The sequence below is a fragment of the Ammospiza nelsoni genome, chromosome 9 (genome assembly GCF_027579445.1).
Source record: "Ammospiza nelsoni isolate bAmmNel1 chromosome 9, bAmmNel1.pri, whole genome shotgun sequence".
Lineage (NCBI taxonomy): Eukaryota > Metazoa > Chordata > Aves > Passeriformes > Passerellidae > Ammospiza > Ammospiza nelsoni.
This window is the reverse complement of record NC_080641.1, coordinates 6,412,602-6,430,648: the sequence shown is the minus strand read 5'-3', so window position 1 is coordinate 6,430,648 and position 18,047 is coordinate 6,412,602. Positions and strand designations below refer to the sequence as shown.

General features: G+C 44.1%; 1 protein-coding gene across 1 annotated transcript in view; it reads right to left on the bottom strand.

Annotated features, from left to right (window-relative positions):
- Positions 1–18,047, bottom strand: part of NOTCH2 (notch receptor 2) — a 94,745-nt gene that overhangs the window by 22,172 nt on the left and 54,526 nt on the right. The window contains exons 12-20 of the mRNA XM_059477973.1: positions 17,474–17,584; positions 15,696–15,888; positions 13,475–13,620; positions 12,848–12,967; positions 12,599–12,751; positions 8,976–9,204; positions 5,334–5,535; positions 1,946–2,099; positions 194–378 (exon numbers count right to left, since the gene is read on the bottom strand). Of these exons, the coding sequence (XP_059333956.1) occupies positions 194–378; positions 1,946–2,099; positions 5,334–5,535; positions 8,976–9,204; positions 12,599–12,751; positions 12,848–12,967; positions 13,475–13,620; positions 15,696–15,888; positions 17,474–17,584 (1,493 nt within the window). The remainder of the gene's footprint in view (positions 1–193; positions 379–1,945; positions 2,100–5,333; positions 5,536–8,975; positions 9,205–12,598; positions 12,752–12,847; positions 12,968–13,474; positions 13,621–15,695; positions 15,889–17,473; positions 17,585–18,047) is intronic.

The window sequence follows — 18,047 nt, the reverse complement described above, 5'->3', positions numbered from 1 at the left end:
CTCATCAACCACAGCTCCTTCCAACCACACCTCTTAACTCACTATTAAAAACCTCTCAGGAGCACTGCTTTTGCTAGAGCCACATTAAAAACTCCTTCCAGGCGCTTTTATCGCCTATTTGGAGGCACTCCCCACCGGTTTCAGGTGTTTGTGATTGCTGCAGGTGCCTTTGCTGCCCATTGCCCCCCGGTACCTGGCAGTGGTATCCGCCCAGGTGGTCCCTGCAGGTGGCTCCGTTCTGGCAGGGGCTGGACTCGCACTCATCCAGCTGCACCTCGCAGTAGCTGCCCGTGTAGCCCACCTGGCACTGGCAGTGGTGGCTGCTCCCCACGTTGAGGCAGTGACCAGAGTGCTGGCACAGCTGGTCCACGGGGACTCCTGGAGCAGGGTTGAAATGAGCGGGCAAACACGCGTGAAAAATGTGGGTGTTTTGTGATTTTTAAGATTCTCACAAATACTAAAATGAATATTATTTGTGTTGTGTTAGAAAGTAGCGCTGTATTAATCCCCTTAAGTACTGTGTTAAATATAGTTTTAAGTTATAAAAATTGTTAAAATAGAAACGATGCTATGTAGGATATGTTTTTTAAAAGAAAGGACTCGCGGCGAGATAGCAGCCACAGGACACCTGAATCTTTCAGAGAAAGAGAATTTATTGCTCCATTATCAGGAGAAATTAACTTCTTCCCACCTCAAATGCACTGTCAGGATTCAGAGGAAGAAGCTGACACTGCCCAGACAGAATCCTGTGTTTGAATGGAATTTGTGCATCATGGATGAGGTGTATGAATATGCAACAGGCTGTTGCTTTTAAGGGTTAATCCTCTGTTAACGTGGGTCCTTTTTCGGGCTTGTGCTGCCCAGAAAAAGGTACCCAGACTGTCTGTAACTCTTTCTTTCTATTGTCTCATATTGTCCTAATTCAAATTGTCCAAATTATTGTTACTGTAATTGTATTACTATTTTTATAACCATTTTATTACTATTAAACTTTTAAAATTTTAAAAACAATGATTGGCGTTTTTTACACACATAAAACACGATTGCTGCCAGTGCTGGTGGCTCAAACAGAAATGGATATGGGTAGGCCCAACAAATTGAAGAGTTGCAACTTTTAAATTGAAGAGTTATTCCTTAAATTACAGTGGATCAGAACCAAAACTGGCTTACAAATGAAGTCAGGCTCTGTTCTCTTTGGATTGCTGGATTCAATACTGGCATGAAGTAGTTGTACTGCTGTGTTACTTTAGCACTGGCTGGTGAGTACATATCTGAAATACTATTGCTGCTCTACAAAGGTTCAGTGTTTGTACCTAGAATGTCCCCAGAAAGGTGTCAAGCTCCCATACTTTCTCCTTTGACACTTAATCTGCTTGTCTGGATTTCCTGCACAAAAGTGGCCTGACAGTGTCCATCTGCCTGGGCTACAGGCCATGTTGCCAGACAAAGTTCACTTAAAAACCAAATCTTTTACATATACATCATCTGAAGTAGAAAATTACTACTTTGAGGGGCCATAGTATAACCTATAAGGCTAATAAATGCACTCAGTAATCAGTATTCTCTGCAAAAATACTTATCATGAGTTCCAAGATGCCTTTCTTGTAGAAGGGGACAGCCTTCACCCCTGGCCTGCCTGGGGTTTAGCAGAAACCTGGGGTTTAGCCTGCCTGGGGTTTAGCATGAAGAAATGATGCATTTTCCAAAAAGACAGTCCATGTAAAACAGCACTACTGAAACTCAGACCCCATGAAGTATTTAATTCTTCCTTTCTGACATTTTTGTGATGGGGAGAACCAAGGAAGCCTTGACTCCCAAGCACACCAGAGCTGCAGAGAGTATCTTTACTCGAGAAGTGACCAGCTGGAGGAAAAGCTCTCTGGGAGCAGGGGGCAAGGAGGTGCCTGGGCCCAGAGCTGCTGAAGGCCAGAGGATGCTGGTTTACCTCTCTGTGAAGCTGCCACCTGGCACGAGACGCTGGGCACGTCGCAGTAGGCGCCGGTCCAGCTGGGCGGGCACACGCAGCGCATCTGCGCCAGGGTCTGCACACACGTGCCCTTGTTCTTGCAGGGAGACTTGCTGCACAGGTCCACCAGGGTCTGCAGGGCAAGCAACCCACGTGAAACATGGCACAGGCACTCAGAGAAACAGCACTCAGAGAACAAGTCAAGATGCAAGGAAAGGGAGCTCTGCAATATGGGATCCCCGTGTGTCGCAGGCATCATTTATGAAAAATCTTTTCCTTGGGATTTTTTCCTCCTGAGAAGCTGTGAGGCCTCAGGGACAAAATGTAAATAATGGTTATCTGCTGTTGTGGAATGCAACAGGTGCATCTGTGATTGGTCTCATGTGGATGTTTGTAATTAATGGCCAATCATGGCACAGGTAGCTCTCTCTCTGTCCGAGCCACAAACCTTCGTTACTCATTCTTTTCTTAGCTTAGCTAGCCTTCTGAGAAACCTTTTCTTCTATTCTTTTAGTATAGTTTTATTGTAATATATATCATAAAATAATAAATCAAGCCTTCTGAAACATGGAGTCAGATCCTCATCTCTTCCCTCATCCTAAGACCCCTGTGACCACCATCACACCTGTGGCACTGGAAAGGGCAGGACAGTCCTTCCCAAGCTAAGCCAGGTACTCTGCTGACAGTCTCACATGCCTGGCAAAGTGCAAGTGAACAGAGGAACAAACCCCAGGTGGCAGCATTATTTCACCATCCTCACACCTCACCATGAAGTTGGATCTTTGACTGGCTCAGTTTGAGAAAATTGGGTTTTATCTCAGACTGGCTTTCTAGCTCCATGGTAGCAGGAGGTTTCCAGCTATTCTCCCAAACTCCCCCCATCTTCACTGCTTTCTGAGGATGACAGATGTGTTCCACATTCTGATCCATGCTTTTCCTTTCTATCATTAGCTCACCATACCTCCTTTTGGCCCTACTTGCTGCACTGTGGTCTGACTTTTTGTGTCTTCCAAGATTCAACTGAAACCCCACAACAGTTTTATGAACTGAAGATGGGCCAAAGTATATTGCTTTTCTTGATTTCTCATATAGAAACAAAGAGTCTAAAACTCAGCAAATCATCATATGAAAGTGAAGACCCAAAATAACTGTCTGACGTAATATCAGCCACTAACCATAATTTCATTTTTAAGCATCTCATCTTGAAATTAATACAGCTATTTGATTGATTTCAAGCTGACTTGAGGAAGGGTGAGGTTTGTAAAGTGAGTAGCATGGAATTTTGGCTGTAAAATGCAATTTCAATTGCAGAAAGTTCTGCTTTTCAGATGCAAACTGTCTCCTCACAAAGATTAAAGTAAAAAAAAAAAGATCTGTGCTTTCACAGGCAACCAAAAGGAAACTTGGAATTAAGTTTTATCACATGTAGTTGAGCGTGAAGAAGAAAAAACACCGAGCCTCTTGCTTCTGCATTTGTAATGAGTAGCTGACTGTTTTACATGCAAATTCTAAAACTTATGAATCATTGTCTGATTTTGTCCTGCTTATTTAGCTTTGCTAATTAGGTCAAGCCAGTTTACCACTAAGACAAGAACTACAGTGTAGCTGTAATCTATAAATCTCCTCAATACCGCTTTGAGGAGTACTTATCTAAATTTAGAAAGTTCTGGTTCCTTGTATAAAACGGGTAATACATTACAATCAGGCTTCTCTGAACATAAAGCAGACCTTCTGAGAATCCACAGCATTTTAATTTGGGGAAAGGAACATTAATCCTTTTCTCCAGTAAAAACAAAGCAAACATAACAGAAGAGGAACTGCTGAACTCCACAGCACTTCAGGATCCCTCTCAATGGTAATTCTCCCAATGAGGCTGGAGTGGTGTGCCCAGAATGCATAATGAGGGGAGCAGAGGGGCTGCTTTTCTCTATCACTTCATTACTTTGCATTCACTTCCTCCATCAGCAATACCTAGAAGCAGGCCTGACAATTTAATGTCAAGCAACATACTTCTGAAAAAGCACCTCCCCCCACTGCCACTAAAATACTTCTTTCCAACAGTCCCTGCTTTACAAAGACGTGCTGGCACCAAAGAGAGTTGCAAAATTCTTACAAAATTGTAGTGTTTTCCAGCAATTTAAGAACTATTTTTTTTTTTAATGGCAGCACTCAAGACTGCTGGTAAAGGAGGCCAATACAGAGTTTACCATTCCAAAAGCAAAAATAGTCTCAAGTCATTCTTGCTGTTTTGATAAGAACAGAATCAAAAAGAATTCAGATTTGAAAAACATCACTCTGTTTCCACTGTGCCATGCCAAGTTAGAGTTTTTAATAGACACTAGTCAGTCATTTACAGCATACAGGGTTTGCAGCTCCTGTGGAAAACTGGTCACTGCCTGAACCTAAATGTGCAAGCAAGGCTGGAGATTTTACTGAGGTTGTGAATAGGACAGGCACGTCATTTACTGCCCCAAAACATTTTCTGGCTTTTCATGAAAAAAAATTTACAATCAACCCTGAATAAAATTTACCTCCCTGTAAAAAAAAGTACCATTAAATCTAAACCCTGCTAATTAGACTGATATTCTGTTTTAGTTTGGTGCTTGTTTGCTGGTTTGTTTAGTTGCTTGTTTTTTTTTTTTTAATACAGGACTCTTTCTTCGATCAGGACAATTTAAACCATTAAATCTAAATCCTGCTAATCAGACTGATACTCTGTTTTAGTTTGGTACTTGTTTGCTGGTTTGTTTAGTTGTTTTTTTTTAAATACAGGACTCTTTCTTCGATCAGGACAATTTAAACCATTAAATCTAAATCCTGCTAATCAGACTGATACTCTGTTTTAGTTTGGTACTTGTTTGCTGGTTTGTTTAGTTGTTTTTTTTTTTTAAATACAGGACTCTGTCTTCGATCAGGACAATTTAAACCATTAAATCTAAATCCTGCTAATCAGACTGATACTCTGTTTTAGTTTGGTGCTTGTTTGCTGGTTTGTTTAGTTGTTTTTTCTTAAATACAGGACTCTGTCTTCAATCAGGACAATTTTATGCTTTGAATGAAATGGAGCCATTTTCCAGGGTGACAGCTGGTTTTCACTGAAGGAAACTAATCTGGAAAGTTCCAGTGACACCTGTTCTCAATAAATAACCACTCTTCTCCTCCTTGCACATAGACAGGGGGTGGAACCAGATGATCTTTAAGGTTTCTTCCAACCCATTCTACGATTTCCAGTTTTGAACGGGGGCACCTAATGTGCCAAGCAGGACTGAAGGAGGAACAGCTCAGCCACATTTGGCACCCCACACCTGTCCCTGGCCACCTCTGCTGCTGGACAGCTCAAAGAACAACGCCACCAGAAGTCACCCACCTTGCAGTTCTTGCCAGTGTAGCCCAGGGGACAGATGCACCTGTATGTGCCCAGGCTGTCCACGCAGGTGCCCCTGTTGAGGCAGGGGTGGGAGTCACACTCGTTGATTTCCGTCAGGCAGAAGGGGCCCGTGAAGCCCAGGGGGCACTGGCAGGTGAAGGAATTGATCCCATCCACACAAGTGCCTCCATTGAAACAGGAGCTGCAAGGGAGGAGCAGCAAAGGTAAGCTGAGACAAAGTGCAATTAGGGAACTTAAACACTGTTGCCCCGGTTTTTTAAGATTTTCCAAGCCTTCTGATGCTGACGTTCTTGTAACGAACTTTCTCACACGCTTTATGTAAATAACTCATTGTTTTGCATTTCTTTATGGAGGAGGAGAAATTTGATGGACTGTTGGTTTGTCCAGTGTCATTGGAGGGGTGGCACTGTCACCCTCCAATCCTCTGTCACTCTAAGAAAACTATAAATGTTGGAGTCAGAAATTAAACTTCCTCTTTTTCTTCACCTTGAGAACAGCAGTGTGTGCTTGTGTTCTTTCGTGTCCTATAGCAACAAAACATGACTAAAATAAAAGAGAAAAGCAGATAACAGGATATTTTGATCACTGCTAACTTCTGGCTGAAGAAGTATCAAGCAGAAAACAGCAATCGTAGGGAATTCCAGCTCACTTCTACCTCAGCAGACCAAGAAAGTAAAGCAGGGTTTTAGTGAGTCATTAGTGATGGAGGCAACTACTTTAATGTAATCTTCCCAGCTTCAATGTGACCACAAACACCACCTCATGTGGCTTGCTCAAACTGATACATTTTATTACAAATTGCAATTGTATTACAAATTATGAGAAACAAAACAATTTGCCTTTAAAAAAAAAAAACAATCTTCAAAGGAATTAGGGGTATGGTTTCTCAAGGAAAAAGTTCATACAACATGCAAAACACAAGCATGTTCTTCACTGAAATTATGTGAAAGTATTGGTATTGCTAAATCCCTTCCCTCTCTTCTCATGAGAATCTTAAGTCCTGATTTGTAAAACTGCTCATACATGCCCTGGCAGAATTCAGATCAAAGGAATTACCCCTCCCCCCCAATCTTCTGATCATATGAAATTCTGCCAGAGTAGGTGTCCTAAGGAGAAGGGACTGGGAAAGTTTGGGGAATTGACTCATGCAAAATTGACTCAGTTTTCCTTGTAAAGGAACTCCTGCCCCTCTGAGAATAATGCTAGATCAGACTTGAGATAATCAGTTTGATAAAGCACACAACCCAAATTCATGCCTGCTACCTGCTTTGTGCCCTCAAAGGGTATTTCCACCAGAGGAGCCCCTGACTCAGCTCCCTGAACCCCCAGTGCAGGGAAGCAAGTTTTAAATGTCAAAATTCCAACTGTGATGCCAGCAGAGATGCCAGCATTGCCCTACTCATCAAACACTAAGCTGCTCATCAGAGAACTCCTCTGTCTTGGGGGCTGAATTCTCTTTTAGAGGGAGAGCAAAGTGCCTTTTCCACTCCTGGCAAAGCAGGGGAGACAGAGGAGCTGCCAATCCCCTGGTGTGTTTCACTGAAACCAGGTACCCAAAGGAGAGGGCACTCTCTCACAGGCAGCTTCTCACACAACACCAGGAAGAATCACTTGACCCAAATTCAAATCAGCCAACCACCGCAGCTCAGTAATTTTGGTTGGGAAGGTGTGACTGGTTCAGCTTGGCCGAGCGTTGGAAATTGCTACATCCTTAATTCATACCTGCAAGACTGGTTCCTGCCGTGGCTGATAACAACAACAAAAACAGGATGAACCTCAAGGAAGAGCCAGGAGCTCTGCTGCAACACCCAGCATACTCCACTTGATTCAGCAACTGTTGTGCAAATTAAACACACCCTCAACAGTGACACAATCCTGCTCTTAAGAAAAAGATATTAAAATACCTCCTCCTCCTCAAATGCAATTTTATGAAAGATAGGAAAGATCTTTTCTATTTGTGCAGAAAATACTTGAGAAAACCTAGAGTTTTGCATACTTTGTCTCTGGTAGCTAGACTAGAACAGAGTACTTCTAATTAGTTTTTTAACCACTGCAAGTTTTAAAGAAATTGTTAGAATTTTTTCCCATTTGAGAACCTGAAGTTACTTACATCAATCCTAACAAAGCTTAAAATAAATATGCAGGCAGATGATGGAATCACATGTTTAACTCTCAAAGATCTCTTAACATTTATATGAGGACCAGCTGTTGAGCATTTTAACTCAGTTCCACACCTCCCCCTTTAGAATGACCTCAGGTTTTATCTTGATACTGCTAAAGCACATCCCCCTTTTTTTTTTTTGCAAGCATTAAAAGATCTCCGATGATTAAATCTTTCCAACACAGAATTTAGTAGATTTAGTATTTCTCTTGGTTTCTTCTTCATATTATTTGTTGTCAACAACTCAGGGCTAATTTATTTTTGCTGCTTTTCTAAGCTGGCCATTGCTTCCATTTTCGCAGCTTTTGTATTTCTCAACAGAGCAACCATTCATGACCAATTATTTCCCCTCCCCTATGTGATACTGGTCTTGCCAAAATATGAATTATTTATATTTCAATAAGTTAGCATCTCTAACTTATTTTAACTTCTGTTAAACACTGTCACATTTATGCTGTAATGGAGCTGTTGGAAGAACGTTAGAAGAAACTGAGGACCAGACAACTGTGTTTCAGCTAAGCCAGCTTTCCTTGCAAGAATCACAAGTATGCTGTGACAAATGGCAGAAAGAAGAATTGCCCTGGTTAGAAGCTGCTCCTGAGCAGGACTGGTGTCAGAACCCAGGACATTGCTCTGGCTGCCCTGGAGGGCTCAAGACTCTGGCAAGGGGCTCAGAGACCTTGGCACGGAGTCACAAACACCTGTGCCTTTGATTTTAGCCCATGGAAACAATTACCAACTTTGTGTGAGGAGTTACAAGCCATGAGAGTTTGAGTAGAATGATACTTAATTTGTCACAGGGTGAAAAAGTAGAATTTTGGGGTTTTTAGAATGGGGGTTCAGCAGCCATGATGGAGGGAATTGGGTGTGCCTTGTCCTTCCTCTTTCTTCTTCTTGGCCTCCATCTTCTGCTGTGATGGTGGCACTTTTGGATTGGTTTAGAGTAGAAACACTCTGTCTAACACAGGTGATAGGTACTGGAAAATTATTGTAAATAATGTACAGATAGTTTTTAGTACAGAAAGATAATACTCCCTCAAGCGTGGTCAGTGTGCCACAGACTGACCTGCTGGACAGTCAGGAAAAGAATGTAATGCATAACAGAGAATAAACAACCTTGAAAACCACAGCTGAGGAATCCTGAGTTCCTCTTCAATCTCAGGGCTGGGAAAAAGAGACTCTCTAACACCACAGGGTCATCGTGACCACAGAGAGCCCAAGAGACTGGCTGGGAGCAGGAGGAGCGGGATGGGGGCAGGAGCAGCAGGCACGGGGGCAGGAGGAGCGGGATGGGGGCAGGAGCAGTGGGATGGGGGCAGGAGCAGAGGGATGGGGGCAGGAGCAGCAGGATGGGGGCAGGAGGAGCGGGATGGGGGCAGGAGCAGGAGCAGGCAGGGAGCAGGCTGGGGGCAGGAGCAGCAGGCTGGGGGCAGGTGCAGCAGGATGGGGCAGTGCCTCACCTGTCGGTGCACTCGTCGATGTTGCTCTCGCAGTTGGTGCCCTCGAAGCCCGGCGGGCACCTGCAGGTGTAGCTGTTGACGTAGTGGGTGCAGGTGCCCCCGTTCCTGCAGGGCTCACTCAGACACTCGTTGGTGTCTGTCTGACACTTGTCCCCGTGAAATCCAGGCAGGCAGATGCACGAGAAGGAGTTTATCCCATCCACGCACGAGGCTCCGTTCTGGCAGGGGTCTGGGACAGAAGCACCACAGCAGTGTTAAAATGGGTGACAGTGTCAGAACCCAGGACATTGCTCTGGCTGCCCTGGGTGATTCCAGACCCTGGCAAGGGGCTCAGAGACCTTGGCACAGAGTCACAAACACCTGTGCCTTTGATTTTAGCCCATGGAAATGATTACCAACTTTGTGTGAGGAGTTACAAGCCACAAGGGTTTGAGTAGAATGATAGTGAATTTGTCACAGGGTGAAAAAGTAGAATTTTGGGGACTTAGAATGGGGGTTCAAGAGGCAAGATGGAGGAATCTGGGCATGTCCTGTCCTTGTTCTTCTTGTCCTCCATCTTCTGCTGGGATGGTGACACTTCTGGATTGGTTTAGAGTAGAGACAGACTGCCTAAAATAGGTGATAGGTATTGGAAAATTATTGTAAATAAAGTACACATAGTTCTTAGTATAAAAAGCCAACACCACCCCAAGGGCAGGGACTGTGCCACAACCCGACCTGCTGGACAGATCTCAGCAGGTCAGAGAAAGAATGGAACAGATAAGAGAAAATAATCAACCCTGAAAACCAGAACTGAGGAACCTCAACTTCTTCTTTGGTTGCAGGGCTGGGAAAAAAGACTTTAATACCTCGGGAGCCATTTCAGCAACACCAAGCCCGAGAAAAGCAAAGGGCCAGGCCTAGAGCAGCTGTTTGTATGGAAAAAAGGGGCCACACAGCCCAGAGCGGGACAGAGGACTGACAGGTTTTTCTCAGCCACGTTATGGAACAGGTAACTGCAAAGCATTATCAATCAGAAATTCACAAGGAGCTGTGGATCAAGGCCAGCCTTCAGGGCTTAAAGGTTTCTCTGCTGGAATTTGTTCAACCAAAACCCAAAGCCTCTTGGTTAAAAATTCAAATGCTGCTTTTGTGACAGATGCCTACTGATACAATAAAAACAGAGCAGCAACTGTTTCTTCTTCCTCACCAAGTTTTATTCATCAGAGAACTCAGCACACTCTCTCTCAACACAAGAGAGAACTTGTGTGCTTAATTTTCAGCGTGAAAGCAGTGCAGTCAAATCAAACCTGTATGTGTATATGAGCACACACATGAGCTCTTATGCACTACTGAGCACTTGACATTTTTCCCAGCATCACAGACTGGCTGGGGAAAGGCTGCCAGAAAAGCTCACTAACTCCTGCACCACCAAGGATTCTCCTCAATCACTGCATTTCTTGATGTTTTCCTTATCTCTGCCATGCTCTTGCTACTTGCATGCCTCTGTATTTTGGTCTAAGCCACCTCCTACTACTGTATTCCTTCTGCTTCCACAAGCACCAATCTGCCTGAAGGGCTTCTGCCTTTCAGTAATTTCTTCCTGCTTTTCTCCTTCCACTTTTGGATTTAAGACCCACATTCCTGAAGCCAGATTCCTTTTCTACTCTGCATTCCACAGAGCAAAAGCCTAATATATGGAGGCAGAGAGGGAAACTGGGGGGGGGAGGAAGAAGGGAGAAAGCAAGGGGGTTGAAAAATAGGTTACTGAGCCTTATTTTGGATTTAGGACTACCTTTAAGTACTACTAAAACATGAACTGGAAAATGCAAATAGAATCCACCAAAAATTTGCAGTTTATCACAAGTATCATAAGCTAATTCTGTTGATGTTTGAAAAGTGCTTTATCAAACCTTTTTCATTTCATTACTGGGAAGTGAAGAAAAGAAATGTGAAAGGTAATTAAAGCTCATTTATTGATTGAGAAACATGTTCACATGTTAAGAATTTGTATTATGAGACACACCTGCATCCATTTAGAGGTCATTTGACTACTGCAGAGAAAAAGCACATTCAAAGCAAGACCCCTGGCAGCTATAAAATGTTGTGTCTGTGGCAGTGAGCCATGTATGAGTGAAGCCAAAAGCTGTGCATTAATTCTCTGTGCCACACATTCACTGACACAAGGAGACTCGGGTATCAACTTTTCAATAAGTTCCTGTCATTGGAGGGTTTGTTTGCTTCCTCAAGGCATGGAAGGTTTTTGTTATGCTAAATGAAATCAGCTGTGGCATCGATGTGAAATGCCTCTTCAGCCTCACGGGTGTGCTGCCCAAGACAACACTAGGGTGAATCCCACAGCTCCCAGAACACTCAGGAGGAGGGACAGAGATGTCCCAGCTGTTCCAGAGGGAAAGATGAACACCTGGAGAACGTTTTTATCTTCAGGCACCCACACAAAAACTAACAGGGCAGGCAATGATTTTGTTGGCTTCAGTGAGCAAAGCTCCGGGTCACTGCACCGTGACACTTTCTGTACTGTACCTGTCTGCTCAGAATGAAGGAATTAAAAGCTCAGCCTGAGCCAGACACCTCAGAAGTTCTCTGAGTGCTGCTCTGGGGGCTCCCACGGTAACTTTTGCTAATAGACTTCTTTGGATCCTTCTCTTCAGCAGTCATGCATTTACTTTTTTTTTTTTCCAATGCAAAACACAATTTGCTGAGTTCACGCATTAAATCTTCAAAACTCCATTTTGTTTTTAAGCTGATAGTAAAAACCAGGGAATTAGGTTTTTGGGGGTTCTTTTGTTTTGTTTTGGGGTGGTTGTTTTGGGTTTTTCTGTTCATTTGGTTGGGTTTTTTTAAAGACCTGGCCAATCTAAGAATGACAGCATTGTGAACTCCTCCAAGGTTTGATAAAGCACTTTTTCAAATAGTGACAGATGAACTTTTAAACACGTGACATTTCTCAGGAGACCCTGATTTTATCTGATGATGACATAAAATACGCCCAGTAAGAAAAAGAAGCTGCTATGTATTTGGTTTCCCTTATAAACAGCAGTGTCAAGGACATGAAATTAATACTTGTTTTCTTGCAATTTGAGCCATTCCAGTACTCATCAGTGTATGGCCTCCCCTCCTGCAACTGATACCTATTCCACAGCAGAGGGCCTTCCTGCTGCCTAATTTGCTTTTAGATATGGATTAACTGGAACCGCAACAGGACCCACTCTTCCCAGAATATTAATGCCAGACAGACATTTCAGGAAGGACTGCTGTAGCCCAGATTCCCACCACACCTCCATCAAACTGAACGCTGAAATACAGGTAAGCCCTGCAGTGGCACTTCAACTTGATGGATTAAAATTTCAGGCAAATACAATTTTGCATTTAACAGTGCTTCTTATTAAGGTATGTAAACTTTTCAAGTTGAGGACCTGGGAACAACAGCTGCCATCAGTTAGGACACCGTGGTCCATTCTAGCAGGCAAACACGATGGATTTTGACTTCCTCAAACATTACAACGCTGAAGTTTGGGGGTTTTTTTGGGCAAGAGATCATAAAAGACCCTTCTGAATCAAACAGTCAGCAAACTGATTTTTGGGGAAGGCTGGGAAACACAGAGCGAGGCGCTGGTACGCACTGGCCAGGCAGTCGTCGATGTTGGTGTCGCAGTCGCCGCCGGTGAAGCCGGGCCGGCACTCGCACAGGTAACTGCCCTGGATGTTGTGGCACAGGGCGTGGTTCTTGCAGGGCTTGGAGAGGCACTCATCAATGTCCACCGTGCATCTTTCCCCTGCAAGGTGCAGAGTGCGAGGGTGAGACCCGTCCCGAGCAAAGCAGGAGGCTCAGAGCCAGCACTGACAGCACACCTCACTCCCCACCCAGTTACCTTCCCAGCCAGGGGCACACTGGCAGGTGTAGCCTTCAGAGTCAGGAGATTCTTGGCAGATGCCCGAGTTCTCACAAGGATTAGGGGAACAAGGAGAAACCACCACCTGGCAGTTCACACCTGGAGAGCAGAATGGGGAAAAGCTGAAGAATGTGCTGCTGAGAGCTCGGTGCCTCTTGGAAGAATGAACAAAGAGGCTGTAACTCACACTGTGTGATTATCCCACACGGCAGTGGACAGCACTGCCACATTTTGGAAAATCCCAGCAGAAGGAAAAGGAGAGCAGAGCACTCCTCATGGGCTCAGTGTAGAAGCAGCCATGGCCATTTTGAGTTTAATGCCCCGCCAATTTCCAGGGCATTTATGTAAATTTCATAATTTACAAAGAAAATCAAGCTAAGCTTCCAACAGGTCATTTTTTAATGATTCCAAGCAAGGCTTCGACAAGCCTTTGCCAAGTATTCTATTACTGTATCATGTCTACAGGAACTGACTAATTTAACTTCATGGAGCCATGGCCTTTCCCATCTTGATTATTCTTTCCACAAAGTTTAACAAAAAGAAATTACCCTAAAGGTGCAATGAAGTAAAAAGGGAAAAGACAACAAATTTTTTCTGAATTTTCACCTTTGAATCCCTTCCTACAGGTACATCTGTATGCATTCAGCAGATCCTCACAGGTTCCTCCATTCTGGCACGGGTTTGATTTACATTCATTCCCTTCTGTTGAACAGTAATCTCCTATCCAGCCTGGGTCACAGACACACTTGTACCTTGAAAGGCAAAACAGCATTAATTCAGGACATTTTGAAGTAACTCCTCTACAAGTTTCTCCTGCAGAATAGTTTTGGAGAGAAAACCAGAGGAACCCTCTTGAGAAGAGCCCTAAGTTATTTTAGATGGCTTGCCCCAGCTGTACAGTTTTGAAAATCCTGAAAATAAACCCTCCCTTACAACCACACTTCCCTCATTACAGTTCTCACAAAGTGTTCAGTCAACCAGCAACATGTTTCTGCTTTGATAAGACCATCTCAACACATTCAAAGACAGAAACACAAAAAAAAAAAAAAATTGTAAAAAAAGGAGTGGAGGGGAACAATAGGCTCCAAAGATAACTAGACTGATTTAATACCAAATAGTGGTTTCAAATGAAAACAGCTGGCTGGGAGCAGGAGCAATCTTCTCCATCAGGTTTCAAAATCTGCAGTAGATGATGTAGAAGCAAGGATTTGGTGAATCAGCCTGGACTCAGGGCACACAGCACACACTGGCCTCTGTCCCTGCCCTTCCACTGGCACAGCGTGAGGTGCACAAATGCAAGGTGACACATGACAAACAAGGTGAACAAAAATCTGTTTTCCAAGCTTTCAAGGAGGCTGAATTGGCAATAAAAGCAGCTCTCCTGCCAGCTCCAGGGAATGTGCTGCATCCTGCCCTACAGAGCTACCTGCAGCACCAAATCACTTCCCTGCCCAAATGCTGACAACACTTCCCAGGATACAGCACATTTTTGGGAGGCTATTCCACGTATAGTTGAGAACTTACACAAACAAAACCACCCCAGAATTACCATTACCAAAAAGAAATCTGATTTAGGGCTCCCAAAATCAGCATTTAGTCTTCCTGCATTGGAAGATTCAGAAGCAACTACTGCCATCAAAAGACCCAGACAGAATTTTCCTTTCTTTTCTCAGACACGCAACAATATGAGCAAAGCTGACAAAATCTCAGCAGTGGACAAAGTGTCCTGGGTGAAATATCTATCCCTAGAGGAAAAGCTGTCAGCCAGTTCCTTGATACAGTGTGTGGGTAGGGAGAACAGCACTCCCAATAAAGACAGTCCCCACACTCAGGGCTTTAGGTTTTGATGGAATAGGTTGCTGCTGCTCCTCAAAGATTTAATTTGGAACAATATCTTTATTTTAATTGCATTCACTCGGCTCACTAGTGTCACCATGACATTTTCTGAAAAATCCCTTCGCCAGGATTTTTCTCCTGAAAAGCCTCAGAAAAGAAATGTAAACAATAATTATCTGATTGCTTGGAATGTGCTCTGGAGGTTGCTCACCAACAGGTGCATCTTTGATTGGTTTCATGTGAATTGTTTTTAATTAATGACCAATCCCAGTCCAGCTGTGTCAGACTCTCTTGTCAGTCACAAATTTTTATTATCATTCTTGTCTGGCCTTCTGATGTCTCCTTTCTCTTTCTTTAGTATAGTTTTAGTGTATAATTTCTTTTAATATAATATAATAAAATAATAAATCAGCCTTCTGAGAACTTGGAGTCAAATTCTCATCTCTCACCTCATCCACAGCTCCACAGCACACTAGAATCACCAAACCCTCCCTCTAGATGGTGGCAGTACACCCTGCACCACTTATGCTGAAACACCAGCTGGTGAATGAAGGTCTACACCTTATTATGGCTGTTTGTTTGCCGTGGCAGATTTGTGGGAAAGGCAGCTGCAATCCAAAGGATTTGGAGGGAGTGTAGCAGGAGATAGAGAACCCAGACTGAGTAGACACGAGGAGCTGTGTTGAAACTTGGCAGTCTGGCTCTGCTCTGGAGGCAGGAGCTGCGCTTGCTCCAACACAAGCAGGGCTCTGGATGCAGATGGTGCATAAATAACCCACTGCTGTTGCTGACCCATGGATTCAGCTGGCCAGTGTTGGGAAGGGCCCCTGGAAGCCACCGCAGTGCGGGTGAGACAGGTGGGATTCTCGACTGTGATTACGCCACAGGCATCAGATAAACTGGGATCCTACTCTGAGAGATAAGGGAAAAACCGGGAGCTGGAGGTCTGGAGAGCAAGGCAGCGAGGCAGCAGGCAGGTTTGGGCGCTCACCCCGTGGCGGTGTGCGTGCAGTTGCCGTGCACACAGGGGCTGCTGAGGCAGCCGTCGGCCTGGGGCTGGCAGTGCGGGTGGTGGAAGCCCTCGGGGCACACGCAGCGGAACCCGTTCACCTCGTTGACGCACGTGCCCCCGTTGTGGCACGGGCTGGACGTGCACTCGTCGATGTCCACGTTGCACCGGGGCCCTGCAGGGGAAAACAACGCTTGCTGAGCTGCGCTCCTCCGAGCGCTGCTCGCTTTGCACCTCTGCAAGAGCACACAGCTCGGGGAAGCCAAGGCAGCAGCACGGAGCTCACGTGCCTCTGTGCTTTCACTCAAGCCAAGAGAACAAGAGAAGCGTTTCTGAGAGATGCAGCACTTACGCTCAGCAAGTATTTACAAACCATTCCAGAATCTCCACTAAAATCACCAGTTAATATGGATTAGGAAAGCAAAAACCACTCGGCTGTATCATGCTTGCAACAAACCTCTTGAGCTGCACTTGTCGTAGCCCTGCTGCTCTGCTTTGAAGTACCTACCCTTTGAACAACCAATAGTGCCCAAATGTCTGCAGTAAATACAGTTCTTGTGGTTTATTGCGCAAAAGGGGCTCTAAAAACACCGTTTCCTGTTTTGCCTGCCTCTGATTACGACTGCAAGATCCTTGAAGCAGTGACCAAAAGGACTTGTGAGGCTGGAAAGCTAAACAGAGTGATTGATGCAGTAAGCTGAAAGCATTTTTAACAGAAGGAAATGACAAAGTACCAAGACCCCATGCAAGCCAGTTCCTTAAAGACTGGAATATGCCAATTCATCACATTACTGAATTATTTTAACAGTGTAACAGTAAGAGATCCAGCAGGATAACAAATATGGAATGCCAGCAACCTAGGAGAGCGGTAGGCACGAGTGATCAGCATCATCCCCCATCTTGTTCTGGGAACTAGAGAGCCAGAGCCATAGGAGGGAAGGAAGGAGCATCAGGAATTTAGAAAGACCCCAAGAGAAAAGTACAAGATACATGAAACATTTTAGTGCTCTAATGCATTTCAGATCTATTCTGACTAGAATCATTCAGTAATAAACAGTAACAAACATGATGAGAAAGCTGTAATAAAATGCCTCACAATGATTATTTTGTATTACCCTACACAGCTCAAAACACGAATGCCCTTACAGACAGTGGTGAGATGTGCTTTAGTCATCAGAAACAGTCCTGATGTTGACTCAGAGCTCTAAACATGGATCCAGAGGTGTCTAACCACTTCTTTTTTCAGCCCCACTTTGACTGTACCAGAGAAATTTTGTAGTATAAAAAGAAAACAGAACAGACCATGCTATGACAGAGAAGTACTGAAAAACTTCAGAGTGGGAAGCAACTCCTGAGAACATCAAGTTAATGCTCTGATTTCACAGAAATAGAATTACTGTTCATGGTCAAAGCTCTAGGCAGAGTCTAATCAAACACCTCTCCATATTGGCCACAATCTCTCTGTCCCTGGAAAGAGGCTGTAAATAATAAACCAAAGTCACGTGGGTTTATTTGTTATAAACCCAAGAACCATGAATTGGACTTAATTACCTAACAAGAATGGCATTTCACAGCACAGATTAGGCCATTTTTCTGTTTGGTAGAACTGGCTGTAATGTAAGATGCTGAGATCCAAAGATTAGAGGGATTTACTGAGACGCCAACTGAATCCCTTGCAGTGAGTGTGCAAAGAACACTTCCCTGGCTATTTGGATAACCATCTTCCAAACAACTGAGAGCCTCTGGGTAGCTGACTTTACCTGTAAATCCAGGCTCACAGGCACAGTTGTAGCGATTGATGCCATCAATGCAGGTGCCATGAATGCACGGGTTACTGGCACAGTCGTCAAAGTTATTCTCACAGTTTATTCCTGGATTTAAAAAAATAGAGAAGAATAAGGAGGGCAAATCTTACAAAGAAGGCAACAAAACTATTTTCCCAAAATAGCCTAATTAAGAATCCCACCTGCTTCAAAGTTATGTTGGGGCAACTTAAACAGGTGATGATGCAGAAGCACTGCAACACCAAGGAATGCCACCCGAGCCACTGGGTGCTGACTGAATATGACCCTGAGCTTGTACTGAATACCTGAATATTTTAACAGAGGAATAAACACTTTGAACACTATGCCTAATTTTTCTGCAGGCCTGATTTTTTTTGGAGTAAAGAGGAGGCAGATTCTCCCAAGATCAGTTGCAGCACCAGTGAGGGTTAGGCAATCCACACAAACACACAAGCGTTCAGCATGGCAAACCAACATGAAAATGATACTCTCAACCTAGCCCACACCAGAGCACAGGTAAGAAATAACCACATGCTTGAGTTCTGCTTGA